The 25,822-nt window shown below is 39.8% G+C and overlaps 1 protein-coding gene across 2 annotated transcripts in view; it reads left to right on the forward strand.

Moving 5' to 3' along the window:
• Positions 1–25,822, forward strand: part of LOC136882013 (zinc finger protein 37) — a 74,841-nt gene that overhangs the window by 45,911 nt on the left and 3,108 nt on the right. For both annotated transcript variants that reach the window (XM_067154505.2, XM_067154503.2), the window contains exons 7-8: positions 4,980–5,150; positions 18,118–18,307. In XM_067154505.2, the coding sequence (XP_067010606.2) occupies positions 4,980–5,150; positions 18,118–18,307 (361 nt within the window). The remainder of the gene's footprint in view (positions 1–4,979; positions 5,151–18,117; positions 18,308–25,822) is intronic.

Consider the following 25,822-nt stretch of genomic DNA (forward strand, 5'->3'; position numbering starts at 1 on the left):
AGTTCTTGGCCTCCACTTATTTTCTTCTACTTTCTTCAGTCTTAGATGTTTTCCATGCTTTCCATGCCATTTTCTTTTCCTTCACTTTAATCTTTACCCTATCATTCCACCAATGTGTTCCTTTGTATTTCATATTTCCTGATGTTCTACCACATACCTTTTCTGCACATCCAACCAGTGCTTCCCTAAATCTTTTCCATTCATTTTCACCATTCCCCATCTCTGTCCTGGGTACCAAGGTTATTATTTCCCTTTGAAATTCTTCTTGTATGCTTTTCTCCTTCAACTTCAATAATTTCTTTTCTCTCTTCTTAAAGGGGTTTTTCAATCTTTCCCACTTTCAGTTTTCCTATTGTGCTGTTGTGCCCCGACTTTCCTTGTGTACCGGCCCTTCACATCACACTACCATCCGCCAGCCTTGTTCTCCACAGACTGACCGCTACTTTGAACGATCAGCTGACTTTCCCGCTCACCTGTCGTCGCTCAAATGTCTCACACATTCTAGAATGAACTGTTGATCAAATAAATACACCTCACCTCACCCAGCTGGGCAGGTTGAACGAGAGGCCCTTTCTTCGCTGGATGTGCGAGCACACCACACTGGACAGAACTGGTTCTTTAGTCCCTTCAACTGCTGCTGCTTTTGGTTTCAGGTGAGACATAGAGATCAAGTCATGTAAAACATCATTGCATTTATCTTTCTAAATAATGTCGGAGTTGGGAGAGTCACACATTTACATGGCACTAAAATCCATTTGTGTTTTTGGCTACTGATCCTTGACGCAAGCTTGGACTTACACGCTTTACCGTATTTTGAAATACTTCACTCTTCAAGCAAATTCAATCATTATGTATCTGCCGTTTCTCCTATTAGAACTCTTTTTGCGTCAGTCGTGTCTCTCGGTTCCCTCATTCCTGTCCCGTCTCCACCCCTCATCTTATTTGGAATTTTGTGCGATTGTATTTAAAATGTAGGACTAATTTGTAAAGAACTCTTTTTTTTTACAATTGGCTTTACATGACACCAACACAGTTAGGTCTAATGGCGACGATGGGATAGGAAAGGCCTAGGAGTGGGAAGGAAGCATCTGTGGCCTTAATTAGGGAACAGCCTCAGCATTTGCTTGGTGTGAAAATGGGAAATCACTGAAAGCTATCTTCAGGGCTGCCGACAGTGGGGTTCAAACCTGCTATCTCCCGGATGCAAGCTGACAGCCGCGCGCCCCTAACCGCATGACCAACTTGCCCGGTGTGTACTGCCGTTTTGATCAATCTTCCTGTTGATTCTTTTGAATTGGGTTACTCATTCAGTTAAATTTATGAGACTTGTTAACGATTTGGCATAAATGTTTGCACATCTAAGGATCTGGATTAACTATATAATGTATTTATACTAAACACACTTTATACCTCTTTCAATATGTGTCTCAGTTATCTATCAAATTATATTTGTTATGCTTTGTACCTGCTGGTCGATTGTGTACACACACGTATATCTATTCTAGCAAAAGGTGTTTGTTGTTATTATTATCAAAATTATCTTTTCGTTTCATTGTATATCTTGTTACCATCCTCTACGTCCCGGATCCCTCTGGGCTATATTCCACTATGCAGATAAGTGTTTAGTTGTTATTGTTGTTATTATCAGTAATATTGATGTTAAACCTGTACTCTGTGAGCCGCACCCCCTCCCTTACCGACAACCTACCTCACCATAAAACACACACGTCGGAAGATTCGAGGCATGAACCGCGACTAGGAAAGGCTAAATTATTCATAAGACGGGCTCATCGTCTCAACTGCAATCTCGCTACATAATGTGGTAATGTGAATACAATCCACACGGATTAACTTCATCATTCTTTCCGCGAGATTAATAGAATTCATTACATTTGCGTCTGTTTAACTTCCACATCGTCTTAACAATTACCACACAGATCAAAGCTCCCACGCGGCTTGGAGAAGAAAAAAAGGGGTCCAAAGTAGGTAAAAATAAGATGCGAGAGATCACAACATAGCGCAGAGAGACGTCTCTGGACCAAAGAAATAAAATTTAAACCCAAAGAGAATCACAAGCAAGCGCATGGGCTGAATAAGAAAAGAACATGGCGGCCTCGTGGGCAGGTAAAAGGCCGTGTTAGAATCCAAGGCAAAATAAATATCACCGTGCCGGCAACAAACATGAGGCACAGAAACAAGATTTAAATATAAAATGAGCTGACCGATACGTCATCCTTTGTCCCCTTTCACTCGCCAGCACACACCCAAACATTCAGACATTGCCGGTATCGGCAAACAGTTTGAGCAGTTGCTCCAGTTAATAAGTTGAACACAATCTCATATAGTATGACTCTCATGGTCACACACAAAGGTCTCACATATGTCAGAGATAGCGTGCACAGCACAGGCAAATAGCAGTAGGATAATAGAGACCCAGTGGTCACACATAAACCCATCAGCTCTTGCACTCCGTACGACATGAATGGATCTCCGCGTCGACACGCAGGGCATACATTCATTGATGGCAAAATACTTCACAATGTAGTGCACGTAAATAAAATCAATCTCAGACCCAACTAACATCATAACTCAATCACAATAAACACAACTAGCACGCAGCTCATTCATGCAGCAGAGCAGGACACATATCAATCGGCCATCATTAGAGGAGGCGAACGGTACAGTTTAACTGATGTAAAAACATAAATACAAGGATTACCATACCTGTAATATCAATAATCAAAGTAACAAGGAGGATGATAGTATGGGTCAAGTTTAAATCTATTGAAAACCCATTTTGGCATAAAAATGCCACTCCAAACTGCATGGGGTCCATGTTTATATTCCACACACATAACAATGCTAAGTATCACTCCAAAGAGATAAAACTACTGTCTCGCCGAAAGAATGATCTTCCGTGCTCATGACCGAGGGAGCTGCCCTCTCGGGTACAATCATGGAAACACTTAAGTCAATTGAGGCGAGGCCGATACAAGCTCTTTGCAATATGGGAAACATCATTTTGATGAACATGCCATATTAGCATGGCTCATCTGTCATTGAACCATAGTCTTGGCCTAACATACTGTCACCACATGCTACTGTAATAACCTAGTAACAGTTGACACCAACATAGTAACAGTTCGTAACAATCAAAATGTAACTTTGTCATAACTCTATGATCTCCACCAAAGGCTTCTTCAGGCATGGCTAAACATCTAAAAGGTTCTCCAGTGTTCTTTCTCTATTATTATATAATCAATCATGGTCTTTGTTCGTTTGTCTCATCAACTATACCCTGTAATCTTCTGACTGTCCTTCTTCCTAAATCAGGTGTTTCCAAAAATCACTTGGTTCCTCATGGAAAAATCCACCAACAACTCGCCTTCTGGATTTACATTTCCATATCCAAAGGCCCCTACAACATCTTCCTTTCCTTGTCTTTCCATTCCAACTTGTGCATTTAGATCTCCCATCAATAACACTTCCTTATCTTCTATCTGTCTCTCCACTCCCTCTAAAATGTTCTCTAGATGTTCATTTGTGCAACCCATTTGTGGGCCATGCAATTGAAATAGACCTTTCATGCTATTTTCGAACTGGAGTCTCGTAACAATCATCCTATCACTGATGCATTTTATAGATTCCACATATTCTTTGATTTCTTTTCCAAGTATGATAGCCACTTCATTTTTTGCTTCAGGTCCTCTGCTGTAATACAGCCTGTATATATCTTTCAGAGGAATCTCTCCCGTACCCTTCTTCTTGGTCTCACACAGTCCAAGTATGGCTATACCTTTTTCTTTCGTGAAGTTAACCAGTTCTTCTGTCTTTCCTGTCAGTGTCAAGACATTTACTGTCGCAATCTTGAGGTAGTTTATTGCTGGTTGCCCACTTCTCACAGTTACCCCAGAGCTGCGTGTCGCTTTTTACTGGGGACGCCCTAACCTTTTCCAAGGCTTTGTCCATATAGGCTATTGTTACGATGCGCTTGCCACACCCAAAGGCAATTATTAGCTACAAGTTCTCAAATCCAGTCATTACTGACATTACTTTTTGATGTTGTTGCACTTCTCACAGTTACCCCAGAGCTGCGTGTCGCTTTTTACTGGGGATGTCCTAACCTTTTCCAAGGCTTAAATTATCTGTTGGCGGTGGCTGCTCAGAAATTGACTCAGAGTCACCTTCACCAATATCACTTGAAGATGAATTATTCTCACCTCGCGTCATCCTCAATGTCACTATCCTCAAGCCAGTCATGAATAACATCATCCATGCCACTCCAGGCTGCTGCCATTGTTATTTACAAATGATGCACGGTGAGGTGAGTTTTAATTTTCTTATTGCAGAAGTGATTACCGTTTATGGTAGCTTCTGACATCTGTTAGTTAGATTTCTAAACTTGTAGAACAAACCTTGCTGGCTCGGTAACTGTAAATACGCGTCTGTGCATGGTGACGGACGTGTCTGTCGGAGTATGTTTGCACCTTTCGCTCATTGGGCAGAACATTTCATCAAAGTATGGCATGAGGTTAATGATCTGAATTGTACTAACAATGCTGCTTTGAGTAATGGTAGAATGTTGGTCTCCGAATTCTGAGATTTTGCTTTCAGACACAGTAGAGGTAGTCAGACACTCCATACTGTACAGTTTCACCATGTAAATGATCTCTAATAAGACATTTGGTGTTTACCTGACTAAATTCATAACAACTCGGACACGGTTCACACAACAGCACTCTGTTTCTTTGCCGTACGATAGTGTAAAGCAGAACATTGAAATTGACATGCAGGCATCCTAAATTGTATCAAATAAAAGAAATGTCTAACACAGTAGCCATAGTTGTTACTATTTGTACTTTCATGAAGTATATGATAATATGTCACTACTTTTTAGTTGCTACAATTAGCTCTGTTTTGGTAAGATATCCGTAAATCTTACATGTGTGCCACAGTTAAATGTTTTGATCTGTTCATAGGTTCAGCAGCAAAGCAGCAGTATCGTACCACCTGAAGGCTGTGCACTCGGGTGAACGTCCGTTCGTGTGCGACCAATGTGGCCACAGTTTCACTTCCAAGGGAATTCTCCAGGAGCACCTGACAATTCACAGCGATGAGACCCCCTTCAAGTGTGCTCAGTGCAGGAAGAGGTGAGGAGTTCAGTCCAGCATGAATATAAAACATTTTTCATGATACATCTTTTCTGTTTCATCCTAGGCTCCATTTACATTAGAAAGCCCCACGGAACTTTTTACCTCTTAACAGAACCTCTCTCTCTGTGTAACATTTCAATAACAACAGTAGAAAATTATTCTACAAAAGTGACCTAGCCTACAGATTTGTTAACAGTATAATACTGATTGCTTGACTTGGAATATTTCAATGTATCATATTTAGTCAAGTGCTCAAAATTGGCTTTACTTACCAGTTTTGAAGTTAAAGGGTTAACAAGGATTTTAAATCCTTGTGTGTTGTGATCCATTAGCTGTAGCCTTTTGAATCTTCCTTGCAGGATTATTATTTTTGGATTTTAACTTGCTGATTAAATCATTTTGCTGCCAAAAAGAAAGAAAGAAAAAAAGCAATACCACTGCAGTGTGAGGCACTAGTACATTTTTTTTTTTTCCTCACAGCAGCTTGTTGCAATTAATGGAAGGTGTACCCAGTTCATCCATGTCATAGTTATTTAATTATTATGAACACTTCCTGAAAAAGTTGCCTCTGTGGATCAGTGGTAGAGTGTTGGCGTCCGGATCCCAAGATAGCGGGTTCAAACCCGGCAGAGGTAGTCAGATTTTTGAAGCGCGGAAAAAACTACATTTGACACTCCATGTCGTACGATGTCGGCATGTAAAAGATCTCTGGGGACATTTGGTGTTTGCCCGACCATATTCATTAAACCCCAGCCACAGATGCCCAAGAGAGTTTTGGTCTACTCAGTCTGGCATCTAGTAGGCCTAGAGTAAAACGGAACGTCAAAATGACGAGCCGACAGCCAGATGGTATCTAATTTAAATGCCTGCACACGGTAGCTGAGGCCATACGAATATTATTATTGGTAAAACGTTTTATAACCCTCACCAGGGTAAATAACATAGTATCATGGCTGACGGTGGGCGAATGGACTCTGCCATTGGTTGAAAATAACGCCAGTGAAAGGTCGCTCCCATAATTCAAGACAGCGAGAAGTTATAACCAACTTACGCGGTATAAAAAGACCTAAAACAATGAGGCAATGTTACGGACAAGATAATCATCCTTGTAGTCCGGAGTAAGAATAGAAAAAATAAGCCTATGAAATTAATAAGAATAACATCATCTCACTGTCTTGAATTATGGGAGTGACATTTCATAGGGCAAATCTTCAACCAGTGGCAATGTCCATTCGTGCTACCGTGTGAATAACAGCATGTTTAAATAGTTGAGAGCATCCGGGAGATAGTAGGTTCGAATCCTACTATCGGCAGACCTGAAGATGGTTTTCCGTGGTTTCCCATTTTCACACCAGGCAAATGCTGGGGCTGTACCTTAATTAAGGCCACGGCCGCTTCCTTCCAACTCATAGGCCTTTCCTATCCCATCGTCGCCATAAGACCTATCTGTGTCGGTGAGACATAAAGCCCCTAGCAAAAAAAAAATGTTGAGAGAGGTAGTGATGCAATAATTACGAATCTCAACACTGCAAAGCATAGATTGCGCCACTTATGACTTTTATGAATAAGAAAGACAAATAATAACATGTTAAAATTGTTCAGAGCTAGAGGTACAATAATTACAGATCTCGTCACTGTAAAGCATAGATTACGCTGTTGTCACTCTTGGAATTCATACGACCCAAATAATGGAAACAGAATTATATGTATACATAAACAGGGAGAACCGATTAGACCTATCATAAATTTCAAAAATAGCCCTGTTTATAAAACTTCTAGATTTATACATAATTTCTTATCAAGTAAATACGTATTTCATTGTAAAACACCAATCAAAAACTCAGTGGATTTTTGCAATCTAACTAAAGATTTTAAACTTGGATCATCTCACACAACATGTTCGTTTGACATAACCAACCTGTATGCAAACATTCCAATAGAAGACAGTATCAGAATCATTAAATAATTTAATGAAGAACAAATTAATAAGCATACCAGAAATTGAAGATTTTATTAATGTTTTAAAATTTGTGTTAAATCAAAATTATTTTACATTTAATAATAAAATTTACCAACAAAAAGGACTGTCGATGGGAGCCCCAGCATCAGGAATATTGGCTAATATATACTTAGACTATTTGGAACACACGAAAATTATTAATCAAATAGAGGGTTTGGATTTTTGGACACGATATGTGGACGATGTTTCCTCTATAATAGATAACAGACTCACCGATAGCAAAAAAGTTTTAAATATATTGAATAATTTGGATTCCAATATAAAATTCACTTTAGAGGAAGAAGTAGAAAGATCACTGAATTTTCTGGACGTAGTAACGACGAGAGAAGAAAAAGGATTTTCTTTCAAAATACACAGAAAATCCACTTTCACACTGACCACTATCAAGAACAACTCGTTACACCCTGAGGCACAGAAAAGATCAGCATATTATAGTTACGTTAACAGAGCATTTAGTATTCCTTTATCTAAATCTGAAAGGAATAAAGAACTGTTGTTTATCCGACAACAAGCCCTCTTTAAGGGTTTCAACAATAACATGATTGATAAAATAATTAATAAATTTTCGGAGAAGCAACAATCTAAATTAGCAATCAAACCTAGTAAAACTGAGAAATACAACAATTTCACATATAATAATCCAAACATACATGTAATAACAAATTTATTTAAGAGAAAAAATTTCAAAATTGCATTTTCCACCAATAACAACATGAAATATAGTATTTTCAACCATGATGCAATAAATTTCTCAGAAAAAGATAAATTTTTGGTTCAGGAATATATAAACTCACATGCTTTGAGTGCAAGAATACATACATAGGACAGTCTGGCCGCAATTTTAAAATAAGATATTTGTAACATGTGAATGCTGAAAAACATAGAAGATTCTCGGCTATGGGATCACACATGACTGCAATAGGTCATAAATTTACCAACTTAGAACAAGACCTGACCATCATTAAAAAATTTAAAAAGGGCAGCTTAATGAACGCATTTGAAGATCTATACATTCATCTAAACCAACTTGTAAAGAAAAATGATAACCTTAATGAGGCTGTAGAATATAAAAATCCATTATATTATCAAATTCTAGTATATCTGAAAATGCTTGAGAAAGATCACGAAAAAAGAATTGGAATTTCTCCACCTACAGATAGCCCTACAACTTATTCCTCCTCTGTTGAAGCTACAGGTGACAGCAAGGAGGTTCTTGACACACCTATATCCCCCGCTCCTCCACTTCCTCAGGTGCAAGAACAAGGAAGAACGCATCATCAGTATTACACCAAACACAAGACTGTGAAATAATGACAGGAGTTACTGTTCCAAAGGATAGCAGGCTTAATAAGAATTGACAACTAGGAATTAGTAATATTTTCATCTGCATTAATAATAAGAGCCACATTGTGATAACTGGATTTCTTCATTTTGACAATTACTTATAAATTGTATAATTTTTAATTTATAAATTGACCTTTTTTCATGAATTATTTAGAAAAGAGAATATTCATTAGGACATATTCTCTATGGAATAGGAAATGTTGTACAAGTGTTTCCTTGACGACTGCTTTCAATTGTAGAATTAATTTATATATTTTCTCTTGAGATTTTTGTTTGTTTTTTAATGTTGTCAATCTTATGTTCATTTTAAGGACACTTCCTCCAAAGCATTACTTTGTCAATTTATGCATTTTTCATCTAAACAGTGGTATGTGGCTGAAGATGTTGATAATATACGAAACATGTACCACTTTTAACCATTAAATTGCCTTAGGCAATCACTGTATCGACTAGGTGGAAAATAAATAAATACTTAGTTGTGAATCTACTGAAGTGTGATACGGACCATGAAGCTAATTTTACATCAGTTAATACCAGTCGCCAAGACTTACTTACATGCCCAATGACAAATGAACATTAAACAGCAGTTCCTGTGCTGGTGAGGGCTAGAAAAATTTGTACCTTAATATTATTATTATTGTTGTTGTTTTTGTACGTTTTGGTAGTGACAAGATCAGAAAGGCAGTTGTGCATGCAATGATCGAAGCTTTCGTTGGTAATCACCCGTATATTGACATGGAAAGTGAGTATAAGTAATATTTAGTATACGTACTGCGCCCATCCCGCGTCCAGATACGACACACGTAAAAATATCCCGGTAGCTGATTGTCTCCTCAGAGTAAATCTTCATAAATGGTTTAGATTAACGTGAATTCAGAGAAAAGGCTCCGATCGCACGCGACATATGTATCTCCGGAAGAACATCTCCATCCTATCGCATTTTTAAAATCACCGCAGTCCTCATTGTAAATCGCATGAACAACAACTTAAAAACTAAGTCAACATACATCTAATATCTACAAATCACATACTCACCCATTTAAAAATAAATCATAAGAAGAAATTTAGGAAGCTAATTGAATATGAAAGAAAAGAGAACGTAGAATATGCTGATATTCTTCCAATTATGTCATAAAATCATTTATCAGATACATGTATCTCATTTCAGTCAGCGCTGGCTCTCAAAAGAAAAGCTCTGGACACACTGACCTATCAGTGCAAGTCACTTATCTTTCCCTTAAACTGCCCCATGTTAATATGTTAAGTCATCCTTTGTAGGTCATACCCTAACATTTTGATGCTGTTATTATTATTATTATTATTATTATTATTATTATTATTATTATTATTATTATTATTATTATTATTATTATTTATTGGTGACAAAGGGTCCCGTGAGCCTCTGGCTCGTGATAGCGACAATACAGTATATACTTTTCTTAAGGCGACACACAAAATTTACAGCCAACGGCTGATATATTGTTATCTATATCATCATTGAACATTGTTTTTCTCTTGGCTTTCCCACTGTAATATGTCAATATTATATCTTACTATTTACAATTTAATTACAAATCAATTACCTGATTTATGCCCTGAGGTAGTACTATGACTGATAATGCCCCCAAAGAAGGGCGAAACATGTCTCATATGGAAATAATGATAAATTCCTAAATGTTTAAAATTTCGAATGTATTGAATAGGTGACATAATAAAATAATTAGCATCCTAGATATGATGTCAGAAGCTGGAATCCCGTGTGACTCTGCGGAGTTCAATCTAGCATCTATAGAACGTGGCCACATTATCACAGAAATGGAGTGGACGCATGATAAATGCAATAGCAGTATTGAACAAAATGAGAAAATGAATTTGAGGCTTGATATCACTCAACAAATAATGGAGGATATGTTAAAAGAGGAAGAACAACTGGAAATCGCCAGGGAAATGTATTCTTTCAATTCAGCAGAAAAATCTGAAAATAGAAATTCAGCAAGGTTTAAGGAAATTGGGGAAATTGGAGGAAGCTCTAGATGCAGGATCTACGCCAGAAAAGCTTGGAATGCAACTAGAGTATTACTGCAAAAGGATTTGCCCATTCAAGCGAAGGTAGAACAGTGCACCACAAACAGAAACGTAGAACAGGATAAATGGGTAATGGCGTTATCCAAGAAGAAGAACAGGGATCAGAGGCAGAAGACAAATTAAGATGAAGGTACTCAACCTGAACCAGTATCTGAAACTGTTAAAAAGAACGAGCAACGGAAATGTTTAACTACAAGAAGCCGCCCAGAAGCTGTACTTATCAAACCAATGAATGGCAAGACTTTTGCAGATGTTGTGAAGGAAATCCGTAGCAAGGTGAAGCCAGAAGACAGTGGCTTTGGTATTAGATCGATCAGGAAAACTATATCTGGAACGGTTCTTCTTGAATTTAATACGGCCATGGAAAAGGAGAATAGAGAAAATTTTAATAAATCACTTAGAGGTGCTCTTGGACATGACAGCAAAGTAAAAGATTTGACGCCTAGAACTGCATTCGAAATTTGAGATATGGACAGTGCCACCACTATTACTGAAGTAGAGGAGGCTGTAAGACGATGCTTAGAAAATCCTAATAAAGATTTGAAGGTCTCAATCTCAAATCCGAACAGCAGGGGGCAATAACTCGCCATTGTGGAGATAGAAGATAGCAAGGCACGAAAGCTGTTAGAAATAGGCCAAATTAAACCAGGGTGGCTATATTACAGAGTAAGAAGGTGGGTCGTAGTTCCTCAGTGCTTTAGATGTTTGTCATATGGGCATCAAGCACGAAACTGCAAAGGAGTGGACAGAAGTAAACTCTGTTTTAAGTGCGGGGAGGCTGGTCACAACGCAGTAGGGTGCAAAATGAATCCACGATGCATGCTCTCGGCTCAAGCAAGTGTATCGTGTTTCGTGAAGCACTAGAAAAGGCCAAAAAGCAGTGGTAAATGCTACAGCACTTGGTTCTGTAAGCGATCTCTTCACAATTTATATGCTTAGAAGTTATACATGGAGAATTGACACCAGAAGGCATCGTGTCAGTAATGCTGTGAATTCAAGAGTCTTGGGATCAGGTGGCAGTCTACGTAGAAAATATTCTCTGTCAGAAGAAGGATCTGGATGATTGCGACAGACAGTAAAGCAGAAGAAGGAAGATGAAGCACAAGATGCATTAAGCACGACATCCGTCCTGAAGTAATGCGAGAACGGTTTGCGGGGTGGAGATAAACGTCATAGGAAAAGGGAGTGTGGTTTTTAGTGGGTAAGAATCTCCACACACTTGTTGAGTGCGGACCCTCACAAGCGTCTTATGAAAGATTTTCCACACTCCCTCGCAATATATGTTGTTGTTGTTGTTGTTATTATTATCATCATCATCATCATCATCATTATTATTATTATTATTATTATTATTATTATTATTATTATTATTTGCAAACATTTTGGTTAGATATTCGATATTCCAATTCTTTGAAGTGCACTGTCGCCATTATTGTTTATTATATTGCTGGATGAAATCATAAAACGTGTAAAACAGAGTACCAGTAGTGATGAAGTGAATACTTTGGTATTTGCAGATGATGTGGTGATTTGGGGAAAAGGAGAAAAGGAAGTACAAAGGAGACTGGACATTTGGGATGAAAATCTGAAGGAGTTTGGAATGGTAATTAGTAAAAAGAAAACCGAGCTCGATAGCTGCAGTCGCTTAAGTGCGGCCAGTATCCAGTAATCGGGAGATAGTGGGTTCGAACCCCACTGTCGGCAGCCCTGAAGATGGTTTTCCGTGTTTTCTCATTTTCACACCAGGCAAATGCTGGGGCTGTACCCTAATTAAGGCCACGGCCGCTTCCTTACTCTTCCTAGGCCTTTCCTCTCCCATCGTCGCCATAAGACCTATCTGTGTCGGTGCGACGTAGAGCAAATAACAAAAAGAAAGTAAAAAGAAAACTGTAGTCATGCACTGTGGAAAAGAGAAAGAGAGAGGCCAAGTGAACAAAGATGGAGAACGGTTAGAGAATGTAGAACAGTTTACATATCTGGGTAGCATCATTAATGGAAGTAATGAAATCATCCCTGAAATTAATAACAGACTAAGTAAAGGTACATCATTTTATCATCAAGTCAGAGAGCTTTTATGGGATGACAAAGTAAACAAGAGAATGAAATTAACATTATACTGTACAAACAGTATTTCATAAGCAGACTTGGCCAACAGCTGGAAACTACAGATGATAATGATGATGATGATGGGACTAGAAATGCTGGTAACTAATAAGAGACAAGATAGTAAGATCCAAGCAGTAGAAATGAAATTTTTAAGAAATTTGGTTAAAAAGATAAGAAGAGATAGATTCCAATTTTTTTTTTCTATTGGCTTTACATCGCACCGACACAGATAGGTCTTATGGCGACGATGGGACAGGGAAAGTCCAGGACTGGGAAGGAAGCGGCCGTGGCTTTAATTAAGGTACAGCCCCAGCATTTGCCTGGTGTGAAAATGGGAAACCACGGAAAACCATCTTCAGGGCTGCCGACAGTGGGGTTCGAACCCACTGTCTCCCGAATACTGGATACTGTTTAAAGGAGAAACAATAAAACATTTGTATCCAGCTATGAGGATAGTCTCTTGCAATACTGGATACTGGCCGCACTTAAGCGACTGCAGCTATCAAGCTCGGTCCCAAAATATTAAAATCAGAGAATAGCTAAATATAGAACCGTTAGTACAGAACATACAGAAAGCAAGACTGAGATGGTTCAGACATGTAAGAAGAATGGGAAAGGAACCAGTTGGAAGACCGAGAAGGTGGATGGATCAGATTTGGAAGGACATCAGAGAAGCTGGATTGGATGTGGTGGAAGTAATGGAGCAGGAAAAGTGGAAGGATAGTAAGGAGTGGAGGAGGCTTGTTTACCACACCCGGACGACTGGATTGGGACATTGATGATGATGATGATGATGATGATGATGCCAGTTCTTTGTCTTACTACAGACATTCAGCGGATATTCAATGCCTTGAACGTAGTATAAAATAAAAATGAGAAATTGAATTCAGCTTGCTCTACTCTCAGGAAGTATATTCTGCCATTCCTCCAGCAACATGGCGAACACTTCCAAAGGTGCTCAGTTGGGTTTAGATCAGGGCCTCTCAGGGTGTATGCGCGTGGTGCATGCACTGTGCATGGTGCAAGAGACGACTTGGCTTGGTTGACCAGAGTGCAGACCCCCCACTCCTCGATTTGGAGCAATAGCGCTTACTCTCTTTTTCCTCACGCCTGTCTCGCTCGCTCCGCCTGTCTCCCTCTGCCCCACTTGCGCCGTAGCGCTCCAAATCCAAGCTGACTTGAGCTGAGCATAGGCGAGTTGAGCCGAGCTTAGCCGAGTAGCCCAGAGACGAAGCGTTGATCCGAGCCATGCCGAGCGGCAGCAATGCACAATGCACGGAGCTCTTGCGCCTCTATCTGCACGCGTGAGATTTTGGGCGTTTGAGAGGCCCTGGTTTAGATGAAGACTTTGGGCCAGCCATTCAATTTCACTCCCTCCCATTTTAACAAACCACTTGATCATTACCTGTGCTTTATGAATGGATACATTGTCACGTTGAAAATTAAAAGGGCCTGTTCAAACTTTTTGCCACAGAGTGGGTATTGTCTATTATTGGCAGATAGGCTTCAAGATTCATGGTTCGAGGAACTCCTCACATTGTTCTTCCATTGATCTCAAGTCCACAGATATGTTTTGTATCGCTGTAATTTGCAATGAGTTTTCAGTTTAATGATCCTTGTTTTTTGTAGGTCACAATTCGCCCTTGGAAACCCAGTGCAAACACACCCCAAAGAAATGGTACAAGTACTGGCATCACTTTGAGATACCAGTCAAAAGTCTGTGGTTGTGGTTTCTTAGGAAGCTTACTGGTTTGACTTCACACATCAAAGACATCAACAGTCACCGTGTTTTAATTCTTTTAGCTTTTATGACTTACTGGCATTTCCATTTCACCACTACATCACTCACTGTTGAATGTGGTAACTAAAACTTGGCAGAAATATCACAAGTAGAATGACCGAATTAGTGGGCACCTTTTCATCATTCCCGTTTCAGCCTCACTGAACTAAAGTGCTCACGGCATACTCAAGAACGCAGTATATCGTATATACACCAATAATCCCCGCATTTTCTTTCAAAATCTGGTGGCAAAAATTGGGTTTCAACTAATATTTGTGTCATGTATGGTACAATGCTCCTGAGATAAAGAAATCTAGAAGCTGACATTTTTCTGTTGGCTGCTCTGCTCCCGCCACGAGCAAGAAGCTTGCCATGAACTTCTTTGAAATCATTGATGAAAAGCCTAGGTAAACAATTGATAAGGAAACAGCCACCTGGATGATAGCAGATTAGTGGTGAACGAGTGTGTCCTGTGTTTAGCATGGCTGGTGTGAGTTCTCATTTCAGGTCGTTCAGGCTAAAGAAAAGCTTCCCATTATTGAAGAGACAGAGCAAATTGGTAATTACAGTGCGGAAGAAGGTACGATGTGGACGAGCGTTCCATACAGCAGCCATCCTAAACTGATGCCGCACAAAGAATGCAGTATGTACACGGTACGCTTCTTGGTACTGGCAGGAACAGAGGAGGTGGAAAAATACCAACTTTCCGATTTCTGTATGCCAGGACCACTGTGCCAGCCCTGACACAGATAGACTTACTCCTGTCGGATTTTGAAAAGGACATGCAAGGATTATTTGTGCATGTACAGTGTGACATATCAGTGGTTGTGTAAGACAAGCCCCTGAACTCTTACAAGTGGAAGTAAAGGCTAGTACACACCTAGCGACAAAGTTGCAGGACATTGTCTGGGGACAGTTGCGAGACACTGTCCCTAGAATGGTGCGATACAATGTCCTGCGTTCACATCTATAGAGCCAGTTGCACCACAGGATTTGGCACGAAATGGCGCAAGAAATTGCTTTATGTGCTTTTAATGTTGTGAATCTTTTTCACCATGTCGTGAATTGACATAGTGAACTTTTTAGCCAGAGATTCCATTGCTTCCCTCCTTTTGTCTCTGTTTTTATACTCGGTAGACATAACATCCCACAGACAAGGGAGGGTGTTAAATTCTCAATAATTTTTAGAGTAGTTTCCATCACAAAACAACAGAACACGAAACACAACGCCAACACGTGGCGGCAATCTGCACGCTGGCATCGGCGTGTCCCGGGACTTTGTCTCGCGACACGTCCAGACTACATAATGTTGCGCAACTTTTGTATCGTGTATCCCATTTCGAATGGGAGACCTGCGACATGCAACTTTTGTATCGCGACAGTCCCAAACACGGAAAAAATGTCGCAGGACATCCCTGGAACTTGTCGCGATACACGTGTTCCGCAACTTTGTCGCGTGGTGTGTACTAGCCTTAAGATGTCAGAACATATCCCTCCTCACCCACCCATGTTACTTGGCTTCAAAGTGGTACCAGAGGCAAATCTAGAATTTACACTATCTTCTGAAATGTTGGTTTAGATATCTTTTAAAATACTGACTGCCTATTTGCTTACTTCTCAGATAATCTGCTGCTAGAATTGCAGCTGTGTTCGGGTCTACTTTTATTTCAGAGCAGTTATTGTTTAATGAACATTCCAAAATTATGGAGGAGAACATGCTACAGACATCAGCCCTCTCTGGCTACTGGTGAGAAAATCCCTAATTTCGAAAGCAGGAGATGTATGTTCCAGTGTAACACAGACTAAAATAGTCACGTAAAAGAAAAAGGAAACAAGAAAATAAGTAAATAATGATGAAACAAATATAGGCCTCATACTAAACGGCTTTCATTAATTCGTTGTTGTGAACATGAACAATGGAGACTTGTGCATTTTTACTCACTTCAGTCTGCTCCAAGTCACTGGTATTCACAATGTCATTTCTGACCAATGTATAAGATTATATGATGAAATACCAAGAGACGTAAAAAAGCTTTTTAAAAAGTAAATTTTAAATATTTTTAAAAATTGATGGTGTCATCCATTCAGTAGAATCCGACCATCGGCGATTCTATGAATTAGCACTCTTCAAGTTGTCCTGTTCCTCACTGCGTCCTTTAGTTGTCCAAGGGTGAGGGTTGTGTCTGTTTTAATGGTGTCTAACCAGCGAGTCCTCTGGCGACCTTGTCTTCTTGTACTGCTGATCATTCCTAGCATTATTGTTGTTTGTAATGCATCTGATCTCATAACGTGGCCAAAGTAAGCTACTATCAGCTTCGTAATCTTACCAACCAATGACATACGGGGCTTAATGCGCTCTAAAACTGCTTTAATGGTGATTTTTGCAGTCCATGGTATTCGTAAGATTCTTCGCCAACACCAGGGCTCAGAAGCGTCGATCTTCCTTTTGTCTGCCTGTTTCAGCGTTCAGCTCTCACATCCATACATGAACAGTGAGAATATAATCGCATTGACTAATCTGTACTTAGTAGCCAAACTGATATCTCTGCTTTTCCAGATGGGGGAAATAGTCATCATAGCGATACGTCCAAGCGAAATCGCAATCTCCACTTTGACTGATTTTGGCTCCTAAGAAGATGAAATCCCGCACACTCTCTATCTCTTCCCCATTTTGCTGTAGACAAACTGTAGCACCCTCATCCGTAGTCATAACTTCAATCTTTTTAATAGGCCCATTTTTTCACTTTCATCATTGAGGCGGGAAATTAAAAGCTTTAGATCTTCTTCTGTTTCTACCAGCAAGGTTGTATCATCAGCATATCTCAAACTGTTTATAGTTCTACCTCCAATCTTCACACCAATGTCGAGTTCCTCTAAATTTAACTTCTGCTTAATTATTTCTGCATACAGATTGAAAAGGAATGGTGAAAGAATGCAGCCTTGACGGACACCTTTTTCAATTTTGAACCATTCAGTGTCGCCATATGGTATGTGAACTGCTGCCTCTTGTTCTGTATAAAGCGAACGTATCAACTGAGTCAGATGTAAGGGTACCCCCAACTCCACCATGGCTTCCCATAGTCTGTCATGCTCGACGCAGTCAAAGGCTTTTCTGTAGTCAATAAAACACATGTAGACTGTTTTCTGGTGTTCACGTGCTTTCTCCACCATCCACCACAGATTAGCAATCTGATCGCGGGTGCCACGGCCTCAACGGAAACCAGCCAGGTAACTGAGCTTCAAGGATGGGTGCAAGACGTTTCTGTATGATTTTTAGAAGAACTTTTAAAAATTAGAATGTAATAATGTTATTGGTTTTATGTCCTGCTAACTGGCTGGCTGAGCCTAATCTGGGGGTTTCAAGTGATGTTCATGCCATACATTTACTAGCATGTAAAAGAACACTTCTGGGACAAAATTTCCAGCACCTTGGCATCTCCGAAATCCATAAATGTACTGTAGTTGAGCATGAAATCAATAACATTATTGTTAATTCAAATGAAAGACATTTTTATTTTTCTCTACCACTCTTCTCTGTGACTGCTTTTCTGAATACATTCTTTTCCAGCACTCTACACGAACACTGAGTGTTCTGAGAAATTGGAACTGAAGCTTTATTTTCCTTGTAGTTTCAAGACCAAGTACCGGCTGAAGATCCACATGGACACCCACCGTGAGACTCCGTACCAATGCCCCGTGTGCCCTCTACAGCTGTCCACTCGGCGAACACTGCGCATGCATCTGGTGGTTCACAAAGATACTAAGGCTTATCAGTGCGCTACCTGCGGCAAGGCATTCCGTAGAGCAAAAGACCTCAAGGTTTGTATGCATTGATCAATCTTAGCAGTAAAATGGGACTTTGTGAAGTTTATTTTTATTAGTCACAGCAAGTTTCAGTTGCACCGGGCTGACCTCAACTTGGCAGGTTTGATCCTGGCTCAGTCCAGTGGTATTTGAAGATACTCAAATACGTCAGCTGCCTGTTTAGTGCACATATCTAGCTCATGGAGGATAGCCTGCTAGCCTGATGCAGGCCTATTAAGGCTCTTGGGTGGGAGGCATCTGTTGTGTACAGGAAACGCTGCATTATTGTGGTGGAAGGTGAAGATGTGTGTGGCGTATGAGTTGTAAGGATGTTGAGAACAGCACAAACACCCAGTTCCCAAGGGAAGGTTATTAACCTTTTATGATTAAAATTTCCAACGCAGTCAGGAATAGAACCCGTTGAATCGAAGGCTGCTGTGCTCGTAATTCAGCCAAGGAACCAGACAAAATCTGTGTCCTCATCTTGAGGTGACGCAACTCTTTTCAGGCACGCCTCCAGCAAAGCTGAATGTTCCATTTTAACCTCATACCAGCCCTCCTGCTCATTTTAAATTACTGGCACTACCAGGAATGAATCCCAGACCTTCAAAGATGACGACAAATATCGAGGTGGACAATCTAATGGATGGAAAACACAAGAGTGATTAATGATAGGAAACGAGGCTGAAGGTGGGAAACACATTGACAGGGCAGTGGATGCATCAGAAAGGGGAGAAAAGGACGAATAACATCATCGATCGATCTCTGCATTTTGGGTGTAGGAATGAACAAGCCTCTTCCATAATCTTCTGTCCTGCCACCACTTGTCTTCAGTTATCTTCTCCCATTTCAGATTACTCCTAGCTGTGTCCTGTATGTATCACTTAGTCTGCCTCGAGGTCTTTTTACGGATATTTCTCTTTCAGAGTAGGCTTTTGGTGTTCAGGTTAGCGCCGTATTCATCAGGTGACGAAACCGTTTCACTTGACTTCTGATATAGATGTTGATTCCCATAGGGAATCTGAAATATTTGTCCTGAATGAGTAAATTTATAATACCAATATAAATGGTCCGTTATTGGACATTATAAATTTTTCCAGCTAACTCATTCTTGGTTGCCAGCGTTTCGCCCTCGTGTGCTAGGGTGGGCTCATCAGTTGGTACCTAGCACAACTACCAATACGCTGGCTAGTGCATACCGTGGAGGCCACTGCGTAGGCTAACTGGAGCCACTGGCAGTCCAATGCACTAAGAGACTTTGTCTCATTATCAAAAATTGATGCCTGCTTGGCCATCAGATGATATAGATGTTGATTCCCATAGGGAATGTGAAATATTTGTCCTGAATGAGTAAATTTATAATACCAATATAAATGGTCCCTTATTGGACATTATAAACTGGAGCTCCAGTTAGCCTACGCAGTGGCCTCCACGGTATGCTCTAGCCAGCGTATTGGTAGTTGTGCTAGGTACCAACTGATGAGCCCACCCTAGCACACGAGGGCGAAATGCTGGCAACCAAGAATGAGTTAGCTGGAAAATTTATAATGTCCAATAACGGACCATTTATATTGGTATTATAAATTTACTCATTCAGGACAAATATTTCAGATTCCCTATGGGAATCAACATCTATATCATCTGATGGCCAAGCAGGCATCTTTTTTTGATAACGAGACAAAGTCTCTTAGTGCATTGGCACTGCCAGTGGCTCCAGTTAGCCTACGCAGTGGCCTCCACGGTATGCACTAGCCAGCGTATTGGTAGTTGTGCTAGGTACCAACTGATGAGCCCACCCTAGCACACGAGGGCGAAACGCTGGCAACCAAGAATGAGTTAGCTGGAAAATTTATAATGTCCAATAACGGACCATTTATATTGGTATTATAAATTTACTCATTCAGGACAAATATTTCAGATTCCCTATGGGAATCAACATTTAAATCATCTGATGGCCAAGCAGGCATCAATTTTTGATAATGAGACAAAGTTTCTTAGTGCATTGGCACTGCCAGTGGCTCCAGTTAGCCTACGCAGTGGCCTCCACGGTATGCACTAGCCAGCGTATTGATAGTTGTGCTAGGTACCAACTGATGAGCCCACCCTAGCACACGAGGGCGAAACGCTGGCAACCAAGAATGAGTTAGCTGGAAAATTTATAATGTCCAATAACGGACCATTTATATTGGTATCACTTGACTTCACCAAAATATCAGGTGTACTTTGTTCAGCCGTAGCCAAAGGTGAACTGATCATTTATGATTCTGTCCCTCGTTGTGTATTGACCTGAGGAACTAGCGGTTTCTACTCAATAGGTTAGGACGGTAAGCAGAGCTGTAGAACTTTGTAGACACTTTAAGACTACTGTTAATTTTCTTTCAAGAAATCAAACTAGTGAACAATAAACCAGGAAAGTGGAAACAGCTAGGACCTACCGAGGGCATGGACATGGCTTAGATTGCAGATTCCGAAATGAATCAACCGTGATTCTTAGATTTGAAAAATATTATTTACAAGTGAAATTTTACAAATACATTCCAAAACAAAATTCACCAACTTGCAACTCACGAACTATAAGCTCCGTGATATACATATCTTAGAGGTTCTTTGATAATGGCTTCACTACAAGTTTCAAACTTCAAACCAACTATACAACTAGTTACAAATCCAGTTGTACAATGCAATTTAGTGGGTTAAAAGCAACGTAAAAAGCAATTACAATTTACAGTGAAGTGAACGTACTCTCCTAAACTCTAGCGTACATAAAGTGACACGGAACTACCAGAGGCAAACCCCAAGGTAAATATATTAAATTACAATCTACATATTTAGTGAAATAAGAAATGGGAATGCCTCGAAAACAAACAGGCAAGCCCAGCTGAAAAACTAAGGCGTCATAAATAATTAATTTGGCGAATCTAGGTTAGGCTAGGGCAGACTCCTATACGAAATAGCAACCGAACATTACGGAAATTTTAGCCGGAACGGAATTCAAGAGTGCTTACCCGAAGGTGGCCCATCCCGGTAGCGAAGCGTCGCACACGACGTAAAACTTCAGACAGACCAAGACAGACTAAGGCAGACCAAGACAAGTCCGAATTATCACGAACGCAGCTTCGCTCTCTATATATAGGTAAACCCTGGCCATGGAGTAGCCAATCAGAATGCATGAGTCCACCCATCCCCACCTAGTTTCACCAATAACAATTCCTACTTTCAGTTGCGAACTTTAACTAAACTTCTCGAATACGCACGATCGCGAATCTTCCATTTCCAGAATAGTTAGAAAATGCCTTCTAGAACACATAACCAACAAAAGACAACACACCCTGTTCAAAAATTCATGTAACTTTCTGGATACTTCCATTAAGTACAGAACTGAAATCTACTGTTTACACATACCATATGTTACAAATATTAAACAGTACAGGTTAGGTCATTACAAATAAAACCTATTACCACACTACAAATAAAGTCTTCAATAAACATTTTCCACTTCCACTACATTGTTCACCTGTGACAGAATACAAATATCCCGATTCCTGAGACAAACGACGTAAGGAGTTCCTAGGAGACCGAAGCAAACGAGTCTGAACATCATCTGCCACGTCTGCCAAACAAGATGTGCGATGGTTGCCATACACACTAAACAAAGACCCAGTTGTTTCCTGCTTTCTCACTATAACCAGTATCGTGTCTCTTTTCAGAGGATCTCGTATAGCATACTGAACGCTCTTTGTGTGGCTACGATCGACTGCAATCCAATAATTTTTCACTAAAATTACCTGCTGAAACTATGTGTTTTGCATCTTGAACGAATGTCCAGTAAAACAACAAGCAAAATTGAGGAAACAATTAACACCTAACAAAGAATAACTTGGGTATTGTTGACAAATGTTGGCTAGTGAATCTCCCAGAGTATCTTCACATTTTAGAAAACAATCACATTTTCCTGTCTGCTATCAACAGAAATGGGGTTGTTTTGTAAATTACCTGGTTTACATAAATCATCCTGTATTCTTCTTCTTAATTTTGTTTCTCACCGGGTGAGTTGGCTGTGCGGTTAGGGGCGTACAGCTGTGAGCTTGCATCTGGGAGATAGTGGGTTTGAATCCCACTGTTGGCAGCCCTGAAGATGGTTTTCCATGGTTTCCCATTTTCACACCAGGCAAATGCTGGGCTGTACCTTAATTAAGGCTACAGCCGCTTCCTTCCCATTCCAAGGCCTTTCCTATCCCATCATCGCCATAAGACCTATTTGTGTTGGTGCGATGTAAAGCAAATAGCATTTTGTTTCTCGTCTTTATCATTGTTCTTACTATCTTGTGGTACATACATCTTCATTATAGACCTTGTGCCTTCAGCACTCAGTCTGCAAGCCTCTGTGAATTACCAAAGCCTTTGTAATCCTCTTTCTTTGTAGGTCTTTGTCCTCCTTTATTTCCTCTTCTCTTTGTGTAGATTGATTCAACCATCATTGCCTTGGTCTCCTTTTCTTTTCTTGTTCTCCATGACCAAGTCCATTATTCTCCTAGGTAAACTATCCTCCTCCATTTGCTTCTCACAACCCGCCACCTTAGCCAGTTTGTGTGTTCAGATTCACCCATTGAGTTCATTCCTAATGTAGCCTTTATTTCCTCATTCCAAGTATTCTCCTCCAATTGTTCCCATCTGTTTACACCAACAATCCTTTCCGCTACTTTCATATCAGTTACTTCTCTTTTATGAATAACGTATCCTGAATCCACCCATTTTCACTTCCGTAAAGCAAAGTTGGTGTTAAAACAGTCTGATGTAAGGATAATTTTGTCCAAGAACTGCATGGTTGGTGCATTGGCTTCAGTTTCAGTAACTATACAGATTTCACCCAGAGAACCAGTCGTGGTGTAAACATGAGCACATGCTTGGGTTAACGTTTATTGGTTAGTGCTGCCGCAGGACACCTACGCGGAGACACGAAACTAGTTCGTTAGCCACATCACGGTTAATGTGATCATACATACAAAATGTCCGATATAGAATTCCTCAAATAATTTAAGTCAGAAAAATATACAAAAAAACATTTGTATTCATTGTTATTTAATATAAACAAGCATTTCAAATTGAAGAGTGCCAGGGACGCACGCGCTCATGCTTGACCTGCCATTTCTTAAGCTATGAGCATGGGAAGCCACCAGATACACTGACTGACTCGTTCTTGTGCAATATGGATCACCGAGTTGAGTTTGCTAAGCATCGCAAAGGGAAAATTTGAAAAGTGGCAAAAAGGCAATTGAATGTGTTTCATAAATTTTGTGAGAAATACCCGACTTAAGCTTTGAAGGATGTTGTAAATTTAACATCCTAGTTCACTGGTGTTTCGGAATGGAGCATTAATTTTGCACGCAGGAGTTCGTCCTTTATCAGATTCTGATTAGGTAAAGTACTGCATTTTTTGTTGTTTTAATGCCTTTTCTATGCTATATATTTACCTCTAGAATTTCCTTTTATTGAAATATTAAATGTATATGTGTGGTTGTGATTGATTTTTTACGTATTTACATTTCGGCAATAAATTCAAATTTACCTTTCTTTTCTGATGTGTTAAATATCCAAAAGTAATTTGCCATTTGATTGTTGTTTATTTCTAGCGGACATTGAGTATAATTTGTCTCGTAATCCGCATCACAATTGTGTGTCAATCGGTGGTGTCCGGCAACAATCTATGTAGAGCTAACTCTGATGTAATCGCCACAATCAAGCGAAGTAACGACAGGTCCAAGACCGCCCATGTGGTTCTTGCCATGTGCCTGGGAGTAGCCTGGTGATCCTCCAATCAGCATTCAGACCGCGGATGGATACATATGGATATACAATGTTCGGTTCTCTTGGTGACGGCAGAACACTCATCCTAAATACTAGAAATGATCTACCTGTGTCAACATGACATTCAGTATTCCTAGATTTCTTCCCTTTGACATCGCATCAGTCTTGGAAATGCTAATTTTTATGTCAAACGTGCCTCGGCTCTTATCGAGCTCCAACATAATATATAATTGGTCCTATATTGGAATTATTTATTTATTTATTCAAGACAAATATTGAAGTTCTCTGTGGTAATCAAAATCTATATCATCTCCAAGATGCAGACTTTCAGCACTGTCTGCTCTATGTACTGACTTTACAGTTTTGGTGAACTTACCTCTTCATCTCTACTCTGCATATCTTTTCAGTTTAATCCTCCACTCCCTCCCACTGATATTTGTCTAGTCGCCATATTTGATGCTCATCTGTTTCCTGCGCTGACGTCATACGTCACCAAGTCATCTGTTTGTCACAATACACTTTCTAGAATGATCTCTCCACCTGTATCTTCTTGCCACCCTGCCTACTTCGGCAGGTGGAATCGAGAACTGGAAAGAGCACAAGACCTCGTCGAGGCATGAGATTTTCTCTGCCCATCACTTTGCTGCTGCTACCTCGAGGTGAGAGATATGGAGACGTCCTATTAAAATGTTAAAGTTAACCTTTCTTTTCTATGGGCATCTAGGCAGGAGTTGCGGGAGTGGTCTACACTTTGTGGACAATCAAGATACTTATGCTAAGAACTTACCTTTATTCATGTCAAATTGCAACTATAGAACTGGATGGCCGTATGCCATAACCTCTATACATCTGACGTACACTTCACATTGTGTTCTTGTAGTATCCTATTTCTCCCGACCCGACCCTTTATACCATAGGTTGTACTAGCTTTGTACCTTATAGAAGATTTCTCGTCATATTTCACATTTTTATGCATACTTGTATTATTATGGAATGTGTGACTATCACTACAAATCCTAAGCATGTACTATGATCCCTTGGAACTAGTTTTCTATTAATGTTTCTCGTTTTAAGGCAGACTCACGTTATTATGGAACTTGTTACAATCATTATACATTCTAAGTATGTGCTATGATCCCTTCGATCAATTTTTTTTTCACATCTTGATGTTAACAAATTTTCGTATAACCTATTTCTTCTAAATATGTATTTGGAATTGCTTATAATGCTTTTTATGTATATCACATATTTATCCATCTGTGCATTTATTTAGCACACGTTTACCCTTAGCATTGCTCTTAGGTTTAGTTATTATATTTAGAATATCTATTATTCATCAACAAACTTTAAATATATTAACCCGCCAGTGGTCACTAGCACGTTAGTAATGCGAGTGGTCGCGCGTTGAGCAAAATACTCACAGTATAATATGACATGTTTTCGTAACAAATACCAACCGATTTCAAGCGTAAATGTATTAACACATTAAATGAACATGTGAATAAATCTCCAATTGTTATAAAGAACACTAAAAATTACAAATAAAGTTACAATTAGTAATAAATCTCAAATAGTTATAACTGTATCTGGAAAAACAATTCCCCACTTTCTAAAATAGTGTGTGTGTCTTTCGCAATGCCCCTTACACAAGGAGGATGAGTCACTATATTTTCAGCACAAGTACATGGGCGTGGATTTCTTCTTGATGGGTGTTTGCCCCACATT

The sequence above is a fragment of the Anabrus simplex genome, chromosome 10 (genome assembly GCF_040414725.1).
Source record: "Anabrus simplex isolate iqAnaSimp1 chromosome 10, ASM4041472v1, whole genome shotgun sequence".
In the NCBI taxonomy this organism is placed as follows: Eukaryota; Metazoa; Arthropoda; class Insecta; order Orthoptera; family Tettigoniidae; genus Anabrus; species Anabrus simplex.